This window comes from Gymnoscopelus microlampas (genome assembly GCF_963454915.1).
Source record: "Gymnoscopelus microlampas genome assembly, chromosome: 8".
NCBI classification, from domain to species: domain Eukaryota; kingdom Metazoa; phylum Chordata; class Actinopteri; order Myctophiformes; family Myctophidae; genus Gymnoscopelus; species Gymnoscopelus microlampas.
Window position 1 is genome coordinate 37,738,212 of NC_139945.1, and position 22,253 is coordinate 37,760,464.

The 22,253-nt window shown below is 39.9% G+C and overlaps 1 protein-coding gene across 1 annotated transcript in view; it reads right to left on the reverse strand.

Annotated features, from left to right (window-relative positions):
• gbe1b (glucan (1,4-alpha-), branching enzyme 1b) overlaps positions 1-22,253 on the reverse strand; it is a 96,503-nt gene that overhangs the window by 19,443 nt on the left and 54,807 nt on the right. Inside the window, exons 13-14 of the mRNA XM_084063812.1 lie at positions 9,010-9,194; positions 2,804-2,934 (exon numbers count right to left, since the gene is read on the reverse strand). Of these exons, the coding sequence (XP_083919938.1) occupies positions 2,804-2,934; positions 9,010-9,194 (316 nt within the window). The remainder of the gene's footprint in view (positions 1-2,803; positions 2,935-9,009; positions 9,195-22,253) is intronic.

The following is a 22,253-nucleotide window of genomic DNA, read 5'->3' on the forward strand; positions in this document are numbered from 1 at the left end:
TCAGGAATCACATCCAGTATGTTATTCCGAGTGTGTATTGTACCATCATGGTATAACATCATTGCATGTTGTTTTAATGACTGGTCGACTGGACCACCTAAATGCAACTCAAGTAAATGCCTTATTTTCATCCAATTAAATGCACATCATTTTTACCATTTCAATTGTTATCCTTGTGGGCTGATTTGAAAAAGGCATCAAGCGCAAACTAATAAAGTTTTGCCATGCCATCAAATTACCTAAGCCATGGCTGAAAAAGCACTGCAATTTCCTATCCATCCAGAATACAATGTATTGACATGATATATTGTGAGGCCCAGCTGAGACTAATGTGCTTTATAATAAATCCAAATCTGTCGCCTTTCTGTCCCCATTCACATCCCTAATCATTAAGCCTGCTGTAATCACAACTGTGGGACTCATTAAATTCCTCTGCGCTGCTCTTTGGGAAGACAGACAGCCTGGCTGCTAAAGAGAGTGCTTTCTGAATCACTGCCTTCTGCTATTATTTCTCTCTAATAACATCATGCCACTATAAACAACTGACTCATATCTCTGTTGACTGCTAAAATTGTATCACAAAAGGATAATCCTCTGAGAAAACACCCTATTAAAATCGGGGGTCAATGCAAGTCATTTACTTTAAATCTAAATAAAATGCCTGCCACAATCTTTACATTTCATCATCCATCCCCAAATGCATAAATCTTCTCAGAAGATGATTTATTGTTTCTAGAAGGCCACTAAAAATGCTTTCATAAGTTTCTTTCTAGTTTATTTTGCTCACAACCCTATTTGTATATATCTATTATTCATAGAAATAATATTGCTATTATTTTACTAAGAACAGTTATTAGTAAAGAACAGCAAGACTTCTCAACTGATATGATACACATGGGGATACAGTAAATATAAATAAATTAATTAACACATAAATTAAAAATGTATGAATGTAATCATTTTCCAATACTTCTAATAAGGGGACAAATTACCACTAAAAGTCCCCTAATTATCCTACATTAAAATTCCCTAGTGGATGGCTTGACGGTGGACGTCACAAACGTAACGTCAGGACTGGCAAAGCGCACTGTTGCTCCTATCTGTGCACAAACACTTGACACAAACACTGTTCAGGAGTCTGCCATGAGAACAGTCACACAAGGGGCCAAGCTGTACAGGGGCTCCCACGGCCACAAGTTGTCGAGGCGCACCATTGCTCCAATCAGCCCCAAACTTGGTGCAAAAGTGGTTCAGGGGTCTACCATGACAATAGTCACACCTAAAACCCTAAATTCTACACATATGAGTGCTACAGCAGTGTTACAGCAGTGGTTAACACTTCATAATGGCCATAACTCTGTGACCATTGCTTTGATCAGCGCAATATAGGACTAGATTTGAAGGCTGTGTAGCGGACTTAAAGTCTAGTTCAATGTATTTTCTATTCAAATAGTTAATTTCTCTGAAACTTCCATCAGAATTTGGCAACTTTACAGCAAGCTATAGAAAGGAAAAGAGTAACATAAACATTCAGTTCACTTGGAAATGAAGAGAAAAATAGAAGTAGCCTACAGTAGTATAGTTTCTAGCCATTCCATTCCATGGATGTGGCGTTCTGATGTGGGTGTGTCAGCAATATTCTGCTCACAGTGTGCAAGTCTGACAAATGACAGCCATACTCCAGTGGTGTGATTTCTTTTTGTTATTTTCTGTCATCATCAATTCCCGCATGTACACCGTTGTTGCCACACTGTTGGCCTAGGGAGGGAACCACATGCCTCCTCTGACACACATGGAGTCACCAGCCGCTGCGTTTTAGCTGACAGCGAGGAGGTTCAGCAGAAGCATAAACGTGTGTGGAAGTTCATGCTACCTTCCCCAGTTCTCCTCCCACGCTCAACAGGTACCCCCATCAACCAGTAGGAGTCGCTAGTGCAGCGACACAATTCCCTGCTGGCTCCCCACTTGCCAACATGTTGGAGTTGGAATGAAACCCGGGCCTCTGTGATGGTGGGCGCCACCTGGATGCCCCCACAACAGCCATATAACTGACAAACAAATATTCCTTTATTTCGAGAACCACGTCCACTAGATAGGGCACGCAGGCCAATAATGAATTGAAAAAGCCAGTGTTCTTGTAGTGGGGTTCCCTTTTTACCTTACTATGTCTATCTTTTCTTGTCCAGTAGCACTGATTTGGCTGTTCTGTGTCAAACTTGTGACCCATCACTTAAACTGACAATAGTGACATTACCTCCCTCAAACTAGAGGCCAAGTTTATGACTACATTACATGTATATGTTTATATTCTATTCTATTATGTTGATGAAATAGTGGTAAAGAAATGCGTTCCTACACTGTTGCTTCAGGACAATGCACCAACCTCACAAAACAAATTCCTCAAACATGTATGTACATTGCAATACAAGAGGGCGGACGAGCCAACACTAACTCGGGACTCCTGAATCGCTGCCCTCCACACCCTACCAGAATGTTACTTTGTACATGTATGTACAAAGAAACATTCAGGTAGTAAAAAAATCAAACTTCTTACTGTAAGTCAATGTTGCTGTGACATTAACATTGAGCACTGTAACCTATACAACTTTTATCAAATTGTCCATTTATTACTGCTAAGGGTTAGCAATGATAATGCATTGACCTCATTAACCAACGTTCAATAACCATCTTTACTACAAAATGCATTGTGCATTGCAGGTTGTAAATCCAAAGCAAACTTGTGATAAGATCATCAAATCATCAAACACTCATTCACATGTACAGTATAGATGCAAAAGGATACTTTCCAGTGGCCTCCACTGACACCCTGTAGCTCTGGTAGCTCTTAGTGGGATGGAAGTTGAAGATAAACAGCACATTTGCCCTCTCAAACACAACGACTTTGTCCTCTTCATGCTTGGCACTGACAAAGGCCTAAATGGGACAAAGAACAAAACAAGTCAAGTTATTAATGACAGTGGTTACTGGTTATCAAACTTTGTTGTCGAGGATCTCTAAATGAATCTATATTTGTCCGCGGACCTCTATGTGAAAATACTGTTTGGCAGGGACCCCCATTCAAGATTTGTGTTGTTAAATGTAAAAAATATTCAAACCTTTTTTTTCAAGATTGTTTGAATGTGACAGACTGTGAGCTTGTAGATCTGCTATTTTCAAATAGCCGATGTACAGTATATATGGTTAAAGTGGAACTGATTTTGATGCCATCCTCCTATAATTTGACAAAGCTCTGTGAGGTAGGTAGGGTGGTGGTGAGACCAAAATTGTTCTGCCCGGTTCTCCTCAGTGGCTGGAGCTATTGATCTGAAATTGCACACAGCCATTGACCATTACCATGTGCACGGAACTGCGAAGCCCGATTTCCCCAACTGTCAGCTGTTTACTCGCGTTTTTATGTAAAAGAATGTTGCATGGCTACGGCTGCCCAGCTGTGGGATGGCCCCGCAAGCTATGGGATGAATGGCTCCCGGGTTGCCAGATCATGTACGCATATCCCCCCACGGATGCGTCGCCCGGGTATGGACTAGTATTAACTAATTTCACTGGGCATCCCCTGGAAACCCTCCAAGGACTCCTGGGGGCTCCCGGACCCCTCTTTGAGAACCACTGCTTTATGACATAATGATCATCTTCCCCTTTCTTATGATATACTTAAACACCCCTATTTTGGAAATGTCATTATAGGCCGACATTTTCAGACATTTTGAAACTATTTAGAAAATAGTGAAAATAGCAGATAATAGTGTCTATTTCCGCAGACAAAGCATAAAATAGGGCTTAAGTGGTTAAGTGAGGTGAAGGCTGCAGGGGCTGCAGTACACATTGTTTTTTCCAAATATACCGGCTAAAAGCATCCCTACATCTAATTTCAGGTGACAATCATCGTCAGAAAGCAGGTGCTCAGGGCAACGAGAAGCACACGCTGTCAGCTTTGGACAGCTGCAGATGATGAAGCCACCACTCTCCTGTGGAGCAAGCCACTGTTAACGTGTCATTAGTAGAGATTATCAATGTCACACAACCCCCTATTTTTAGTGCCTTGTTCCCCCAGTCAATTTTCTGTGGAAAATATTCAGGACTGAATAGGGAGATAAGCCCCTTGACAATTGCACTGGCAGAGAATGGAGGTTACAGGAAGAGGTGGCAGTCTTCAATCTTCTAGCAAACTCTTTTTACATGTTCCTTCTTTACTTCCCCAGAGGGTTTTCAATGCATGGCCGGGTGTGTTTCATAACTGGCTTTGCATCTGCAAAGAAATTGAACCTCATGGAGTGGTCGCATTCCAACTGTATAAAATGCACAAATGCATACTTTATTCATACAGCTAAATGTAGATTATATGCAATAAGTTATTCATTAGCATAAAACCATTCCATTTTTTAATACATACATTTAATACTGTAGTGATATATGAACTGTAGGAGTTACAAGCTGAAAAAAACCTTAATAAATAAATGAAAAAAATAAAATAAAAAAAAATATATATATATATATATATATATATATATACACTTATATGATGAGAATACAATTACTTCAGTTTTCCGAAAGTATTTTATCTCAAGTTGGTTCAAGTCAACTTCTAATAAAAGTTACAACTACTAATGGAAATAGGTCAATATTACAGGTCAGCTGTTGACAGTTCTATTATGATGGCCACACAACTAATTGTCAAGTCACAACCCACCTGCTGTGAAGCACCAGTGGTATAAATAGAACATGAGCATAAAGAGAGGCCTCCAGATGCCAGCAACCGCTCAGAGAGAGAGCACAGTTCTGTTTAGAGTACATCACAGCAGGGCACTGAACGGGGGCTTCCAGTCATGTACAGCGTTTGCCCCTTTGAAGTTCACTACTGCACATCTTTTCAGGAGGCCAGAGACTGCTCAGAGAGAGAGAGCACCGGTCTGTTTAGAGGACATCACAGCAGGACCAGTGATGTTATCTCTGAACTAATGGGGGCTTTGGTTCATGTACAGCATTTGCCCCTGTGAATTTTACTGCCGCACATCTTCAAAGTGCATTGTGCACTTTTAAGTGACGTCCCGTGTGTTACACCATCTTCTTAACCACTTAAGCCCCATTTCATACTTTGTTGTAGGTGTTATTTGACAATACAGAGACATGACATACCCAACATAGGGATGCCAGGTAGAAAGTGGTTAATTCACTTGCTCCTGGAGCAGCAACATTTTCACTCAGCACCTCGCCTTCCCAAACCACCTTTGAGCCATGCCACCTATTTGAATATACCGGTACTGTAGAATCAAGTTACTGTATACTGTAGATCAGGGGTCCTCAACAGGCACGGACCGCGGGGCACCTCTCTGTGGACCCTGGGAAAATTATAATAAAAAAATAAAAATAAAAACAAATTTGCGGACCCTAGCCTCATTCAAAAACGGATTTGTGGACCTTCAAGATTTGTTGTTGAGGACCCCTGCTGTAGATTCTCCTCACGAAGCAAAATTGGCAATATCATTGATACTTAATTCATGTGCTCCTAATGTTCTGTATAGCTCTTTATTTTTTAATTAACCTTTATTTAGAAAATCCCATTGAGATAAAGGATCTCTTTTACGAGGGAGACCTGTTCAGGGTTGCAGCAGGACAAATTTGCATCATACACAACATAAAACATAAACAATCAATGACATAAAAGCAAACAACTTAAAATAGGTTGTTTGTCTATACAGAGTCATAAGGAAGTCTATACAGAGTCATAAGAAGAAGAAGTCTATACAGAGTCATAAGGCAAGAGAAATAATAGCACACGTTAGGAGTTCATATAAAAAACATTTAGGTAGGGAAGCAGGTGCACTGTCTGATGGAGTCTGCCATCAGATCGGACAGTAAACTCCTGAAACCAAAGTGTGATCAAGTCCTTAAGCTTCAGATCAGTCTGCAAGTGATTCCTACTGTAGCTGCAGGGGCAGCACGTACATGAAGGCCTGTTTGACAGGTTCAGTTCGAGCTTTAGGGACAGTAAGTACTGTAACAGGGAGTCGTTTGAATGTAAACTGTAGATAGTTGGTTTTGTGTGTAATAGGAGGGGCTATGGGTAGATAGGCCATCTGGTAATCAGAAGGTCCCAGGTTCGCCCTCCAGTCCGCCTAGTCTATGTGTCGTAGTGTCCCTGAGCAAGACACATACATTATGCTCCCCGGGCGCTGTATCAATAGCGCCCACTGCTCATAATAGTTATTTTATAGGGACTACACCATGAATTTTAACTTTGTCTTCTTTTTTGTGTGTTTTTGGTCTCCCCTACCTCTCTTCTATACCCAAAAATACCCCAGTTTGAACACTCAGGCTTTCACAGCAAATCTGGGGTTTTCTGTAAATTGGTCTCAAAACAGGCCAAACTAATTTGGTCCCTGACGTGACGTCACATCAGGGTCCAATCCCTCCCGTTTTTCAGTTCCAACCCAAAAATAAAACAAAACATTTATTTTTTATTTTTTTTATTTTCTCATTTATTTTTTCTTATTTATTCGTTTTACTTTTTCCACACAGAACCAGGAGATAACATGCATACAAACTGGCTCAATAGCGCCCCGTGCCAAACAGGACAATGTGGTATTGCAGGTGAAAGTGCTTTATAAGCCAGAGAGAAGTTAGTTGGAATGAGTATATGTGAGGCTTGATTTAGGCTCAAACCTTTTGAAAAACGTTTGAGGGACAAACAATATGATATTAAATATTATTATTATTTTTTAAATTCATGGTGTAGTCCCTTTAAGGTAAATGCAGAGGACAAGTTTCACATGTGCAAATGCATTGACCAAATATATGTCACGCGGTATCAATGACAAAGATGTCAGAGTAGTTTCCACATTTAATGTTGTCTGTAAAGACAACCTTCAATATATGTGGATATATAGTACTGTAAGATGATAGAAACATCCCACACTTTACAGTATTCAGGTCAACAGCACTGGGGAAGAACATGACCAGACAATGATATAAAGTACCCGTTGCAGTGCATCTATCTACCGTACATGGCTTCAGGTGAACAGTATGGAAACAGGCAGGAAGGAGAGTGCCTGAAGTGTAGCAGGGTCAGTAATGGTGCCAAATGTATGCTCATTTCCCGCCAGCAGCCTCCTTGGGGATGGACTTTTCCCGCAGGGAGAGTAGAAACCAGCTAGCCAGGCTGCCTGACTCTCCCTTCCTCATACATCTAAGGCTCATCTTCACCCAGCTGTGAGAGCCCCCGCGCGTTCAGAGAGTCAGAGCAAACTTTTGATTGATAGACTAATATGCGGAAATGAGCCTTGTGAACCAGACATGGTCCTAATTAAGTTCTCTGATACATTTCCCCCTCCGACGCATCCGTCTGGCTGGTGTGGAGAAATAGGTCAAAAAGTAACACGGTAAGGTGAAGTGCACAATACAAATCCTCAGTGTTAATGTATCCATTTGTAACTCTAACCCTTTGGTTAAGTGTACATTCTCAGAGTTAAATAAAGCCTGTGTAAATGATATATTTTTGTTAAAAAATATGTTTTTTGTTAAAAACAAAACAAAAAAGCTCTATATTCCAATAGTAATCATTGCTATAGAGTGTTTGTTCAGTGACAGAGGGTCTCCCATCTCTCCAGCGCTTTAGTAAACAGAAAATACATTTCCCGTGGGCGGGATACAGTATAATCATTATATTATTATATACAGTATAACCCAATCAAGAGAGAGAACTCCACAATGATCATTTATCAGCTTCATTTATTTTATAACGTTTCAGTTTCATTTTGTCTGCTCATTTTTATCCTGTATCCTGTATGAGTTCTCTCTCCTGATTGGATAAAACTTTGTATCCCGACGTTTTCCCACATACTAAACAGCTGGAGAAACAGGGAGACCAAACTGAACAAACAATCTATAGCAATTCATTGGAATATAGAGCTATTTAACACTTGTTGTAACAACAATATATCACTCCACCTTTAACACTCTGTATTTTACAGTGTAGCTCTAATCTGAGGAATAGAGGATCATGGTAGGATCGTGGGTATTTTTGAATCAATTACACAGAAATACTTCTAATCCCTGGCACACACTTCTTTTGCATCATCCCATTTCTGTAGGCTACTTTACCACCAGCCCGCTCAAGAGACAAATACTGTGCTACATCATCAACTCATATGTATCAATCAAAGAGCCATAGAAAAGCTGAAATCCATTACTGTTCACCTTGACAGCAGCCAGAGAAACAAGACATTTCCAAAGTGAACCCTCCACCTGTTTGAGAACTTCTCCTCAATTTAGAGACACAGAAAGAAAAATAAATGCTAAATGTGTATACCAAACCTAGCTTGAGAGTAGAATGACAGAGAACATGAAACAATGTTCGATAAGCTGAAGCATTTACGGCCAGAACTATTCTGGATGTAATTGAAAGTATGTTACAGTAGGTGATAAAAACATCCTTGAAGTCCCTGTTTTAACAAACCATGTCCTTAGACAATAAGTGTGTGTGTGTGTGTGTGTGTGTGTGTGTGTGTGTGTGTGTGTGTGTGTGTGTGTGTGTGTGTGTGTGTGTGTGTGTGTGTGTGTGTGTGTGTGTGTGTGTGTGTGTGTGCGTGTGCGCGCGTTAGGGCTGGTAAATTAATATTCGAATATTCCTCAAATATGGGGGGGAAAATAATATTCGAATATAAAGATTAGTATTAATATTATTGTTATAAAAACAAACAAAATATATATCTTTATTGGATCCCAGCACTTGATACTTTGTTTTTTGTACTGTCCCTGTCAAATAAACCTTAAAAAAATAAATACATTAATAATTTAATTTCTGAGGAATGTTAACATCCCTAGTGCACACACGCACTAGGGCTGTTAACATTCCTCAGAAATTAAATTTGAATATTGGTCTTAAAAATTGGCAGATATTTGAATATACTCGAATATTATTCAGGCCTAACAGCACACACCCCTTGTGGGTGTGTGAGTGCATAGCATGTTGTGTTTACCCTACATACTTACAGGGGCAGCGGCCAGCCAGCCGTACTTGTCCTCGGTGCGGTTCATGTCCCGGTCAAAGGTATAGAGCTGAACGTAGCGGAGGTGATCCGTTTCCAACAAGTTGAACTGCCGCCGGGCGTAGTGGTAACTCTGATCGTTCCCTTCTCTGGGGAAATCTAACCACTCTGGATGGCCAAATTCATTCCCTGCAATGTAGGAGAGACTATTAAAATATGTGCATAATGAAACAATGGGGACACCTTCACTATCAATTAAGATAGCATACTGTGCTGTGCATTTTGCACCTTCTTTACGGCGTGGCTCCTATGAGGCGAGTCATCTAAAATAGGGCCTGTGTGCCTGGGGGTGTGTGTCCACTGGACTGATAAGTGCCAAATGTATTGTGCATGCTGCCAGTAGCCAGTAGGCTCTTCTTTTTCTGTGTGAGGCTTTTCACATCTATACTATTTCATTTCATTTTATTTTAAACCTTTATTTATTCTCGCAAGACATTGAGGTTGCCCTCATTTGCAGTGTCGTCGAGATACATCACAGTACAATTTCATTTTCATGTTCACATCAATATTCATATGAAAAACAAGACCAAACAGAACCAAATAAAACAACCTTTCCCTATCGTGTGATACAACACAAATTTAAAAGCAATTTAAAAGCAATTGCAGACCCTTGTGGGTAGGCCTGCAATCAAGGATTTAAATTGACCGTATGTTATGGGAGAACAGATTTGAAACTATAAAATGTAACTATAATTTACCAAATCAGTTTGTGTGTGTCACCGTCCAGTTGGAAGGCGTCTGACCAAATCGTCTCAAACTTGTGCGTGTGTGTCTCATAATGACCCCGAGGTGGCAATTCGGACAGACCAACGAAAACCACAAATATCTGCCAACCCAAACCGTCTGCTTCACGGGTTGGCGGAGTGTCACGTCATGTTTGTGCCGCTAAGCCAGTATAAATCCCTGATTGGCTAACTCGACCCATCAGTTTAACTGATTGGCCAAACTTCTTGTAACATTTGTGCCACATAGCCAATATAAATGGAACGACACTTGCATCGTTCCCAATATGATTATGAAAAGCCCCAAGTAGGCCATGGTCCTATGTTGTTAAATAATCTCACATCTACTGATCCCACCATCCCTCCATATTTGGGCAAGAATTATGTCATCAACATGATGGCAGATCCACAGGGAAGCCACGCGGTTATTAAACCTTTCAAATGATCTCTCTCTCTCTCTCTCACACACACACACACACACACACACACACACACACACACACACACACACACACAAAGTTCTAACTCGTCTTCGATGAATACATTAAGTTCAGTACAGTATGAAGCACCTGCAACATGTCACCAAATTTATAGCACCAAGGAATTTGACCTTTCAAGAACAGCTACTTAGACAAAAGCCAAACAAGGGTACATTTTGCACAAATTAAACCCCAGGGTCAAAATGTTTTCAAAACATTTATGCAAAATTAATTCACCAGGCGTTATTTTAGTAGCATATTTAAGTCAATGCTGGAAATTGGAAGAAACCGCAGACAGCTATTCATAAGCCTGACACCAGTAATTACAAAAAGAGAATGTTCTGGAGAACTATCTTTTTCTCTGCCTACATTAATTCATTCAACATTGTGTTTCACGATCACTACAATTACACACACAAACACACATTTTAAAACACGTTTTGCTTAAGACTGTGGATTGTACAAGCTGAACCAAATGAAACCAGAGTGCAAATCTTAAACTAGCCGTAAAAAACTGCACCACAGAACGAGACAGTCAAAAGGGAAAAAGGAAAGCTCCCCAGAGGTCTCCGAGACAACAGCACAGTCATGTCATCCCAAGAGATGAGATAATGAATCCGTCATCAGATGTCAAGACAACATCATAAAACAACAGTCGGATAATTGAATTCCACGGAGGGAAAGAAAGACTTTGACAAGAGGCGGAGGAAGTAGCATGACAATGGAATATAGAATAGTGTTTATTCTGTACAATGGAAAGACAAAAAAGCGCACAGGGATGAAGTGGAGCGGACGACGAGTTGACAGCTAATTCTAATGAAATACATTATGTAGCTGTTAAAGAAGTAACAAACAATAAGCCATGGGCTGCCAGCTGAACAAGCATGATGCAGAGCATGCCTAGGAATTAGGACAGCAAAGAAGTGAGGGCAGGCATGGAGGAAGGGAGGGAGGGGTTGAGTCAGTGAGAAAGAGAGAGACATTTTTCTTATGACATCTATGCAAATAATACTGTATGCCTCCCGCACTAATGAAAGAAATGCTAAGAAGAGAATTACACCTCAGACTTGGTACATTTGCAGAAGGTCAAGGGAAGACATTCATTCACTCTACCAAAAGAGGATTGTGCAATGTGCATGGTGCAAATTCTTTGTGCATTGGAAATCCATTATTATTTATAAATACAGAAAAGGGGGGGAAAAGAAAAGAAAAAGCTCATTGTAAAAGAACTGGCAGTATTTACTGTGTGGGAAAGAAAGTATAATCAATAACTGGGATAGATACAGCTTTAATAAGCCTATCAAAAAGTAAATATTCTATAGTTCAAATATCAAAATATAAAATAAAATAAAAATATCCTGAGAATATTTGAATGCTAAGCAATGATGCATATTTGACAGTTAATATTAAAGAATGAATACTGTCTTTCGGAATATATGATTTTTATCAAGTTTTTCCAAAGTTAATAAATGTTATAGTAATTCTACTAATAAATTGCCAGAAATAAATATTTCCATTAGTTGAAAAGGATGCCTATTTACAATTTAAAAAAATGTTTTAGCCCACTAATTCAATTTTTTGGGTATTATAGAGTAGGGCTTTTTTACTGGTCGACTAATTTGACCCAGTGGTAGTCGACTAGTCGAATAAAATAAAAAAAATCTTTAGATTTTTTTGCCATTGTTTTAATGCCATTACTATTATTATTATCCTCCTGCCTTTATTTTCATGCCGTTTTAAGGGAAGTGCTTCTGGCACAGCAGCACAGCAGCACAGCAGCGTCTCCAAGGATCCTCAAAAGGGGGTTATTGCCCAATAATAGACTATTATTGGGAATACTTTTGACCCCCTTTTGATAAAAAATAAAGTCAGGATAATAATAATAGTACCTCCCAACCTCCCAACCTCACGACCCACCTGCTGTCAAATAGAAAGCCTTTCTTGAGGTCAAAAGAGGTCAAACTTCCTGTATCTGGTTGCTATGGCAACCTGCCAGATCAGCCTGATCTGGCAGGCTCTGATAGGCAAATCAGAAAATCAATCAAGCCGAGAGTCCGATCACTGATCGAGGTGGGGTAAGATGCCTAAATAATAGCCAGAGCTCTTATCAACAGTCTGTGACAGGTCTGGCATGTGGAGTGATCCTGTGCTTGCGAATCCGGGACGAACTTCGGAGCTTTTGTCAATTATAGTAGTAGGATGGGCCATTACTATGGCACTAAAACAATGAGAAAAAAAAGGAAAAAAAAATATTCGACTAGTAGCAACAAGGTCGACTAGTTGGTGAAAGCCCTATTATAGAGGCAGGTATTATGTAAGTTGAGTGTCAAGCAGGAGCTCATGTGCAGTAGTATAATGTATGCAAATGACAGATTCAGATCCTACTGGTGTGATCATCTTGACTCAAGAGTAACCTTGAATAAGATGATGTATTGAATGTACTCTCAGCCCACTTGGAAAAGCAAGTACTGTATACTGAGGATTGGATTGAAGGGATGTCAAGGACAGAGTGTGAGATTGACAACCTTCCCTGAAGAGACGAAACATGAACATTCCTTAAGCCTGATTTATGCTTCAGCCACATAATTTTTTGTTGAACGATCTCATAGCACTTTGTCACTGAATCAAAAATCAGGCTTTAGAAATAGTCCAAAATGTCAGAGAGAGACACTATGTGATTACAGGATATACTTCAATGCTGAATTGTACTGAAAAACTGTACTAATAATGCAATATTGGAAGTACTGGCATAGTAGCACACCTGCAAATATTTGGTAAGGGCCCCACCCGTAAAGTACCACCTGAGGTTATGAGCCCCCTGAGGTAATGCAAGGCAGCAGTAGGTAATGTCTTATCATCCACCTGCACAGTGCGAATAGGCCAGGCATAGCATATTTACAGAGGTGCTGTGGGGTGGGAGTGAGTATGATGGAGGTGTACACACACACACGCGCGCGCGCACGCACGCACTTGTGCATGAACGTAGTCAACGTACGCATGCTTTGTTTGATAAACGCTTTCAAAAGAACTAGACTTAATTGGCTGTATAAATTCACTAATCTCTGTTTACTGCTGTGTATTTTCACTTCCCCAAAGTTATGTTAGCCACATGGAGATGATTTCCAGTCATCCAGTCCATTTAGTCCGTGACTGTTTGCCCCTTGGTTCAGCTGTCAAATGTGCCATGCACACTTCCATTAGCTTTTACCTTTTCCTTAAGCGGTGGCCATAGCTGAATGGGGGTAGAAGAGGCCGTCTGGGAATCAGAAAGTCCCCGGTTCACCCTCCGGTCTGCCCAGTCTATGTTTCAAAGTGTCCCTAAGCAAAACACTTAACCCCTAAGACAAATGTTACGTATATGCAAATGTACCATGACAAAAATATCCACAGGAGTGGGGACTAAATCATCATTAAAAGCTCTTCTCTACAATAAAAAAAAACGGCAATGCTCATCATATTTGCCTGTATTAATCACTATGATAATCACTCTCCACTGCCTGCTCATGATCAACAGAGATCATATTGCAAATGAACATTTAACTTGTCTCTCATACTAAGTTAGGGCTAGGGTACTGTTCTGAGAAGGAATTTGTGATGTAAAAAAAGCTTTCAAAAAATGATAATATAAAAACATAAATACAACATGGACTCATGAACTCATGGATAAATTGATTCCCTGACGACTTGGGGAAACATTGGGGAAACTAACCCCAAAGTTTTGCAGGAAAAGTAAAACACTGTAACACAGCAAAATAAGTTGGCTTGCCTTCGGGCAACTCCATCTGCTTGTCAAGACTTAAGGTCCTTACACACCGGGGCGAATTCTTCATGCGAATAAATACGTTTTTTTTTAAACCTTATAAAGTCAATGCTAGGGTCCACATCAGTTTCGCGAAGCGAAAAAGCGTCTTTTAATTATTCGGAACGAGTCCGAATTTTGCGTATATTCGCATATTCGCCGGTGTGTAAGGACCTTTAGACATGCCACTTACCCAAGTTATGTAATGTTACTAATGTATCTCTCCATTATTATGGATTATAAAATCATTGTCATATTTCTGTGGTGTTAAAGCGGCACTATGTACTGTAACTTTCTTTTGTCCAATCTGTATGGTAGAGTATGTTAACAATATAACTTATACAATTGGGTTGGTTGTATTTTGTCTCCCTGCTCTTCTATTGAGACATTTACATTGTGTCAAAGGTCATGTCTCACCTAGACACAGGATCTGACACGAATTCTGACCTGATGGTCAAGATTCAATGAATCCCCTGAACAAGCAGGCAGGCTCTATTAGCTCAATGGTAAAACTGTGAGCACGCAGGAAACCGGGTTAGAAGTCCCAGGTAGAAGACGAAAGTTACATAGTGCAGCTTTAATGTGCCAAAGTGCAGTGAAAGATTCTCCCTCAGCGATAGTGGTGAAGATTCCCCTGAGAGTCATTCAATTCTTTGACAAACACGCCATTTAAAATGTGCTCCAGACCTCCAGTAGGTTCGCTTCTTCTACCTATGTTTAAAACGTCTCTTATTTTGACACACCTTCGCCTCGGTTTTAGAAGAGAAATGAAGCTACCTGTGTGCAACTGTTTCATACAGTTCATTGTATTCCATCCATCACCAGTAATTATTTACAACACTGTGTAGTGTACATTCGTCTAGACATACTAATATCAATATGAGATATGAAAATATAGTTTTACTCCTTTTCCCTTCTTTATTAATTTTTCACTATTTTTTATTCACACATTGCATGTGTCTAATTTGACTGACTTCAGTATCATAAATTAGGCCATTGATCTCTCTCTAACTCAAGTCCGAATAGAACTTATACAAGGGTATTGATTCAACCCATTCTTCAATTCATTCATTCATTCTTCAACAACTTAACAACCCTAGCATCCCTATTCTGCTGGCGAACATTCAGCAACTATAGCAGCTCTACCAGCTCATGATGCATCAAAGAAGTATATAAGGTTTAAGTGGTTAACAAAGGTTTTAAACTCATCTGACATCTTTCAAGTCAAAACACAGTGACTGCGAAATTCAAAATGGAATTTCCAGTGTTTCGCATTCGCTGTTAATAATACATTTGATTTGTAACGCACTTTATATTTGAAGTGCTATTGTGCTGTTAATGGCACAGGAAGACATTATCTTGATACATGTTATTTGTTTACATCTCCATCCTTAAATGTACTTAGTTTCCAACAATGGTATGATGAATGGGGGGGGGGGGGGGGGGGCACAGTGCTTACAGAGGGTTGTTTAAGACATGTTTCGCAAGCTGGCTACTCCCATTACTCCCCATGCACAGCTCTGCATCAGATAAGCGTCAGACAGTGACACAGGCATTAGCAGCACAAGAAGGAGCCATGGATCGATGCTTTTTCCATTGGCGGGATTCTAGAAAGGCAAGATCAATGACGGAATCGGTGGATATTTTAAATCCTGAAGTAGTTTTGAGATTTGTAAAAATGTGAACTGCTTTACAAATAAAATATATGTCATTATTATATAGGGGGGGGGGGGGGGGGGGGTTGCAGTCGGGAGGGCTTTAAGCACCATGCAAAAAAACAAACCGTGGACATGTTCTAATGATTATTTGCACCTGCTACATTGATTTTCTGTTACTTTGACTACACGTGCAACCTCGGAATCCAAGGTGTGCACAGTACAGTAAGTAAGCAATTCTGGTAAGCGTTTGGGTAAAAAGTACATGTTATTGACATTTTCATAGATCGCTTTGAGGGGAGGTCATCTACAGTATTTGAAATGTATGAGAAAGTAGGGAGGTGGATTTCCTTTCACCATCCAAGACTAAAATATAATGGTTTCTACTTGCAATATGGGTTTGTAAAATGTAGAGTGGTCAAGGCAATCTATTTAGCTCAGTAATGTAGACTGTAAATCTGCAAGGTTATCTTAAGTCTCTGTGAGCTCTGAAAGTCAGGAGGTAATAGTGCTTCCATTGTATCCCTGCTGATGTAATGATAAACCCACTGAGGCGTTTCATTACTGCCATGCCGCTTGCCACTTTAATGTCAATGACACTCCAACAATCTTTACAGTATCCATCTCTCGACATCACAAATACTGATGCTCCGTGTGTCCTCTTGCAGGCTGGTGTTTGCTATTGGCCATGAGTAAATAGATGGGTTTCTGTAAGCTAGGCACTTCAAATTGATTTGCTTGCTCAAACGATTTGTTCTTGCTCAGCACTGGCTAAATGACTCTGTAGTCATTGATCCATTGACATGGCGTGTCATCTTGTATTTACTTAGATTTTCTTTCTTTGTTGAAGCACTTCCCTAATGCTTTTGCTTAATGCACAAAACTTTGCCATATTTGCAGTGTTGATGGTTTTTCACCTTTGAGGATGTACTGTACATAAAAACGTATCAGATTCTTGTTTTCCTGTCAGTCTGTTCAGAAAACATAAGAATCTGAAGTAAAGTTTGTCCTTTAGTTGCTGTTTAGTTGTTATCAAAAGACAATAGTGTTATTGTTCCGCCAGAGAAACCCTAAAAATAGATGATATACCTCAAGCCCTCCGACACACTGTTCCACTTTCCATAATGCCGTCTCTTCTTCTTATGTTCGAACCACTAAACACAAGTTGACATTCCCGAAAGCTGTGATGTGACACTGTATATCTCTGCTTAGAATGATTTGAAATAGACACTTCTGCTGCTGCTACTACTACTACTAATAATAATAATATTACAAAAAAAAGTGTACACAACAATAAAACAACACTAAAGGTCCTCATAAACCAGGAGCGTTTATCTTCTGCGATTAGAGCAGATTAGGGCAGAGACTATGTTTTCGCCCCCACCCGTCTGTGTGTCCGTGTGTTCGTCCGTCTGTCTGTTAACAGCTAATCTCCGGCACCGTTGAACCGATTGGCGTGGACGCACACTCCCTGGAGACCAGAGCAGAACCAGTTACCCAACTGTTTCCGCATCTGCATGTTATAACGCCACCAGCAGGCAGATCTTTGCAAAACACATTTTTGGCTATAATCCTACAGATTGTATCCAAACACTGCGCAAATCGGTACACATCATCTCTATAGACATGTGATCAAGACGGATGTGTCCAATTTTTCATATTCCATCCTGATTGGCTTCCAAAGTTTGCAGGAGTGCTCCGTTTTGAACAAAATGCCTCAAATCATGAACGCATCATGCGATTGCCGTGAAACTTTGCACGCACATTCACACTAAGCCAAGGAAGAAATGCCACCTTAAATATTTCAAATCAGCCTCATGGTGGCGCTGTAACAGGGCGATTCACGTTTTTACCTAGAACTAGACCAGTCGGTGTGAAACTTTGCACGCACACTCCCTAGAGGCCAAGGAAAAACCTCTGCCTTTTATAGCACCACCAGGAGGCAGATCTTTGCAAACATTTTTTTTTACATTAGTCCAACAGATTGTGTGCAAACATCACACAAATCAAGACGGACTTGTCAGATTGTTCATATTCCACCCTGATTGGCTAAGATTGCAATCTAAAGTTTGCGGGAGTGGCTTGTTTTTAACAAAATGCCTCTAATCATGAACGCAGCGTCCAATTGCCGTGAAACTTTGCACACACATTCCCACTTGGCCGAGGAGGCACATTGGCCTATTAAAGCGCCACCAGCAGGCCGATTTTTGCTAAACTATTTTTTTGATATTACTCCTACAGATTATGTCCAAACATCATGCAAATTGTAAGACATTATCTCATGTCATGTGATCAAGACGGATCGGTACAATCTTTCATATTCCATCCTTATTGGCTAAGATTGGTAATTGAATCTAAAGTTTGCATTGTCTGTGCAATAACTTCATCAACATTAATCCCTCAACTTCAACAGATTTTACTCACCTCTATAATGACAATATTGCTGGCCCACAATAACCTACCTGATTTGGCGGAGACCTGTGCTCCGAGGAGCACCTTTTCTAGTTTCAACTGCTTTTTGTGTCATGAGAACATCCATACAGAACATGAATATTTTTTTGAAACAAGGTTCATTTTTCACCGCAAATAAAAGCTTCAATCTGTATGAATTAAGTATCACCAAATTAATAGTTTGATTTGAAATATTCGTATTGTTTAATCGTCAAACTCCTCGGAGTTTAAAGCTAGTGCTGTAGTTTGAGATATCTTATTTGGGACCCAAAGTGTTATGGCAATAGGACCAATTCATTGATAGATAGATATTATCTTGTGTGCAAGTGAAGTTAGAGGAAAGGTCATAGGGTCACCAAATGTTAGGGTTTAACCTATCGGGAGCATGAATACACTTCATGATATCTTGTGTGCAAAGATTATATTTTGGTCTGAGGGTGGCACAAGAAGAAAGGCCATGTGATGACAATCACATGAAAATCAGTAGTGTCCATCCTCCAGGAAGCATGAAGGTATACAGAAAATATAATTGCAATCCAGTCAGTAGTTTTGGAGATATCCTGTTTGGGACCAAAGTGTTGGACGGACTGACAGACTGACATTGCCATACTCAGTACTGCTTGTGGGGCAAAAAAAATAATTTTAAATTGAACTAGAAAAAGTGCTCCTCGGAGCACAGGTCTCCGCCAGGTCAGGTAGGTTATTGTGGGGCAGCAATGTTCGGAATTCGGCAATCAGGATGTAATATGAAAAATCGGACGGAAGCATCTTGACCACTTGACTATAGAGATAATGGGTACCGATTTGCATGATGTTTGGACACAATTTGTAGGAGTAATATAAAAAAGAAAACTGTTGCAAAAATTGGCCTCAAGGTGGTGCTATAATAGGGCAATGTTAAAATGGTGGCATTTGTTCCTCAACGTAGTGCGAATGTGCGAGCAAAGATTCACTGCAATCGGACGCTGCGTTCATGATTTGCGGCATTTTGTTCAAAACGGGCCACTCCTGCAAACTTTAGATGTCAATTTTAGTCAATCAGGATGGAATATGAAAAATCTAACAGATCCGTCTTGATCACATGACTATAGACATCATGTGTACCGATTTGCGTGAAATTTGGATAAAATCTGAAGGCTTACTTGTGTTTTACATAAGTCGGCCTCCTGGTGGCGCTATAAAAGGCAAATGTGAAAAATGCAGGGCAAAGGTTTTTCCTTGGCCTCTAGAGAGTGTGCATACAAAGTTTTACACAAATTGGTACAGTTATAGGCAAAAACACAAATCGGCCTGTTATAGCGCCACCATGAGGCTGATTTTAAAATTTGCAAGTAGCATTTCTTCCTTGACGTAGTGGGAATGTGCGTACAAAATTTCACGGCAATTGAATGCTGTTTTCATGATTGGAGACATTTTGTTCAAAACGGAGCACTCCTGCAAACTTTGGAAGGCAATTTTAGTCAGTCAGGATGGAATATGAAAAATGACTCTAGAGATACTGTGTACCGATTTGCGTGATGTTTGGACAAAATCTGTAGGAGTACGGTCAAGAAATGTGTTTTGCACAAATCGGCCTCCTGGTGGCGCTATAACAGGCCCATGTGAAAGATTTGGGCCAGAGGTTTTGCTCTGGCATCCAGGGAGTGTGTGTGCACAGTTTCGCTGCGAGCAAGCCAACGGTGCCGGAGATTAGCTGTACACAGACAGATAGAATGACACACACACACGGACGGACGGACGGACAGGGGGTAAAACATACTCTCTCGCCATGCCTTTTGGCCTGGCGGAGACAATAAAAGTCTCTAAAGAATTTTCTAAAGATGAGATTTTAAAGATACCACTTATTGTATGAGCCTAAGCCCGTCTGGCAGGTATTTCTGAAGGCCTTACTGCAAATTACAAGTCTACTTTGGTTTCCAGGAGGATCTCTGACTGCCTCGCCGGCTCTTACAGGAGCTTAAATGATCTGAGAGACAACGAAGCTCCAGACCTATCCGTGCCTTTTAAGTAATGTAAAAGTGAATAAAGAACTGTTAAAAGACAGATCTGCTGTTGAGATGTTGATGTATGACTTTGGGCCCTGTTTAGAGGATCTAGCGGCGCATTGGCTTAAATTTTAGGTTTTAGGCCCTAAAACACAGGGCGCAAAATGCGCCGGGGGTGTGTCCATGTCAATTTTGCTAGTTAGATGGCAGTGGTTTAAAGTAACTAAGTACATGTACTCAAGTACTGTACTTAAATACAATTTTGAGGTATTTTTTACTTTACTGGAGTATTTCCAATTTCAGTACTTTCACTCCACTACATCTCAAGAGGCAAATATTATACTTTTACTCCACTAAAATTATTTGAAAACTTCAGTTAGTTACTTTGTAGATTTTGATTATAATTACAAAACATACATTAACCACTTCAGCCCTATAAACGTGTCAGCCTTTTTTTAAATAGCCGATCTACAAGCTCACAATGCATTGCGATGCGACGCATTGTGAGCTTGTAGATCTGCTATTTTCAAAAGATTTTTATACATTTTATACATTGGAAAACTTGTGAAATGGGACATTCTGCATAATGAGTACTTTCTACTTTTGGTACTTTATTTTGATATCAATACTTTTGTACTTTTACTCAAGTACTACATTTTTTATTCCGGACTCTTACTTGTAACAGAGTATTTCTATATTGCCGTATTGATACTTTTACTTACTGTAAGTTAAAAAAAATAGTACTTTTTCCACCATTGTTGGATGGCGCATGTAGGTGCTGAGGTCGACGCACGGCAGGGTGCCTCTGAATTAAGCCTCTGAATTAGTCATGTGTCATGTGGGCATTACGTACATTAAGTAAACCAATCAGTGTCTTCTCCCATTCCCTTTAAGAGATGGTACACTTAAGCTAAAGGCACATTGCTATTTAGCTCCAATCGGAACTCTCCTTCCTCTATATAGCTCCGAGATGAGGTTCCACACAGCTTGGTGCCTGTTGGGCGGGATATTTTCAAATATTTTCCACTATGCATGATTCTTATCCTTTTCCGCACATCGTATACAAAAAGTAAAGGTCGTCCCCCTTGCTCTCAGATGTTTTCACTTCTAGCAGAAAAGAAAATCTAACTGACGGGTTGAAACAAGCTTTTAAATCACTTATTTAGTTGTTTATACAGCCGAATGATCTACAGTATCTACATCTGTATATGCATAGTTGATTAAAACGGCCTGAAAAACTAATTAAAAAAAGGAACATAAAATAATTAAAAACAAAAGAGGTGGGGGGGAAAAGGTGAGACATACAGTATGTTATGCACATGCACAATGTGCTGTTTTACATTGTTGTACAACGAAGTATAAATCAGGCTTTAGTCTCCCACTCACTAACATGTTAGCAGCTCTAATTTGCCTGATTGCTTTTTTTTTATCATTCAAAGAAAGGCACAATTTTAAATGTGCAATATACAGTACACCACCATCCCTATGCACATGGCTCTTTGAAATCTATCAATGAACACACGGTAAACCTGACCCACTAGTCTCCATTGTGGTATATTTGGTATACAGCCAGGTGACATCTTAGATGAGAATTCTTCTTTTTCTAGAAGTTAAGCTGCACAACAATTTTGAATGGTACAAAATAAATGGTTACAGTGGTGTACTAACAAAGGTGAATATGGTGCATTCTTATACTGGGTTAGACTAGAATTCAAAAAGTGACACTGAGACTTTCTTTTTCTGTTCTACTACTATTCATACCTCTTGTCAGGTTAATATGAAACTTTCTTTTTGTACGTACAGTACATTTGTTCATACAGCTTTGTTAACACTGGTTGGAGAAATAGCACTATTGCACTAGCTTCTAGAGCTTTAAGATTAGTGCATGTGCTGCAGCTTCTACCCTGTCAATCAACATTAAGTGTCTGTCACAGAACTCATGTGGCTGAAGCACTAGATGGCAAAAGTTTGACGGTAACTGTTCGACCAAAAAATTATTTCTGTCTTGGAAGCAGATGTCAACTGTCTAATCATTAACCACATCAGGCAGACAACTGAATGATATCTTGTTCACTATGATCTATCCTATTAGGATTT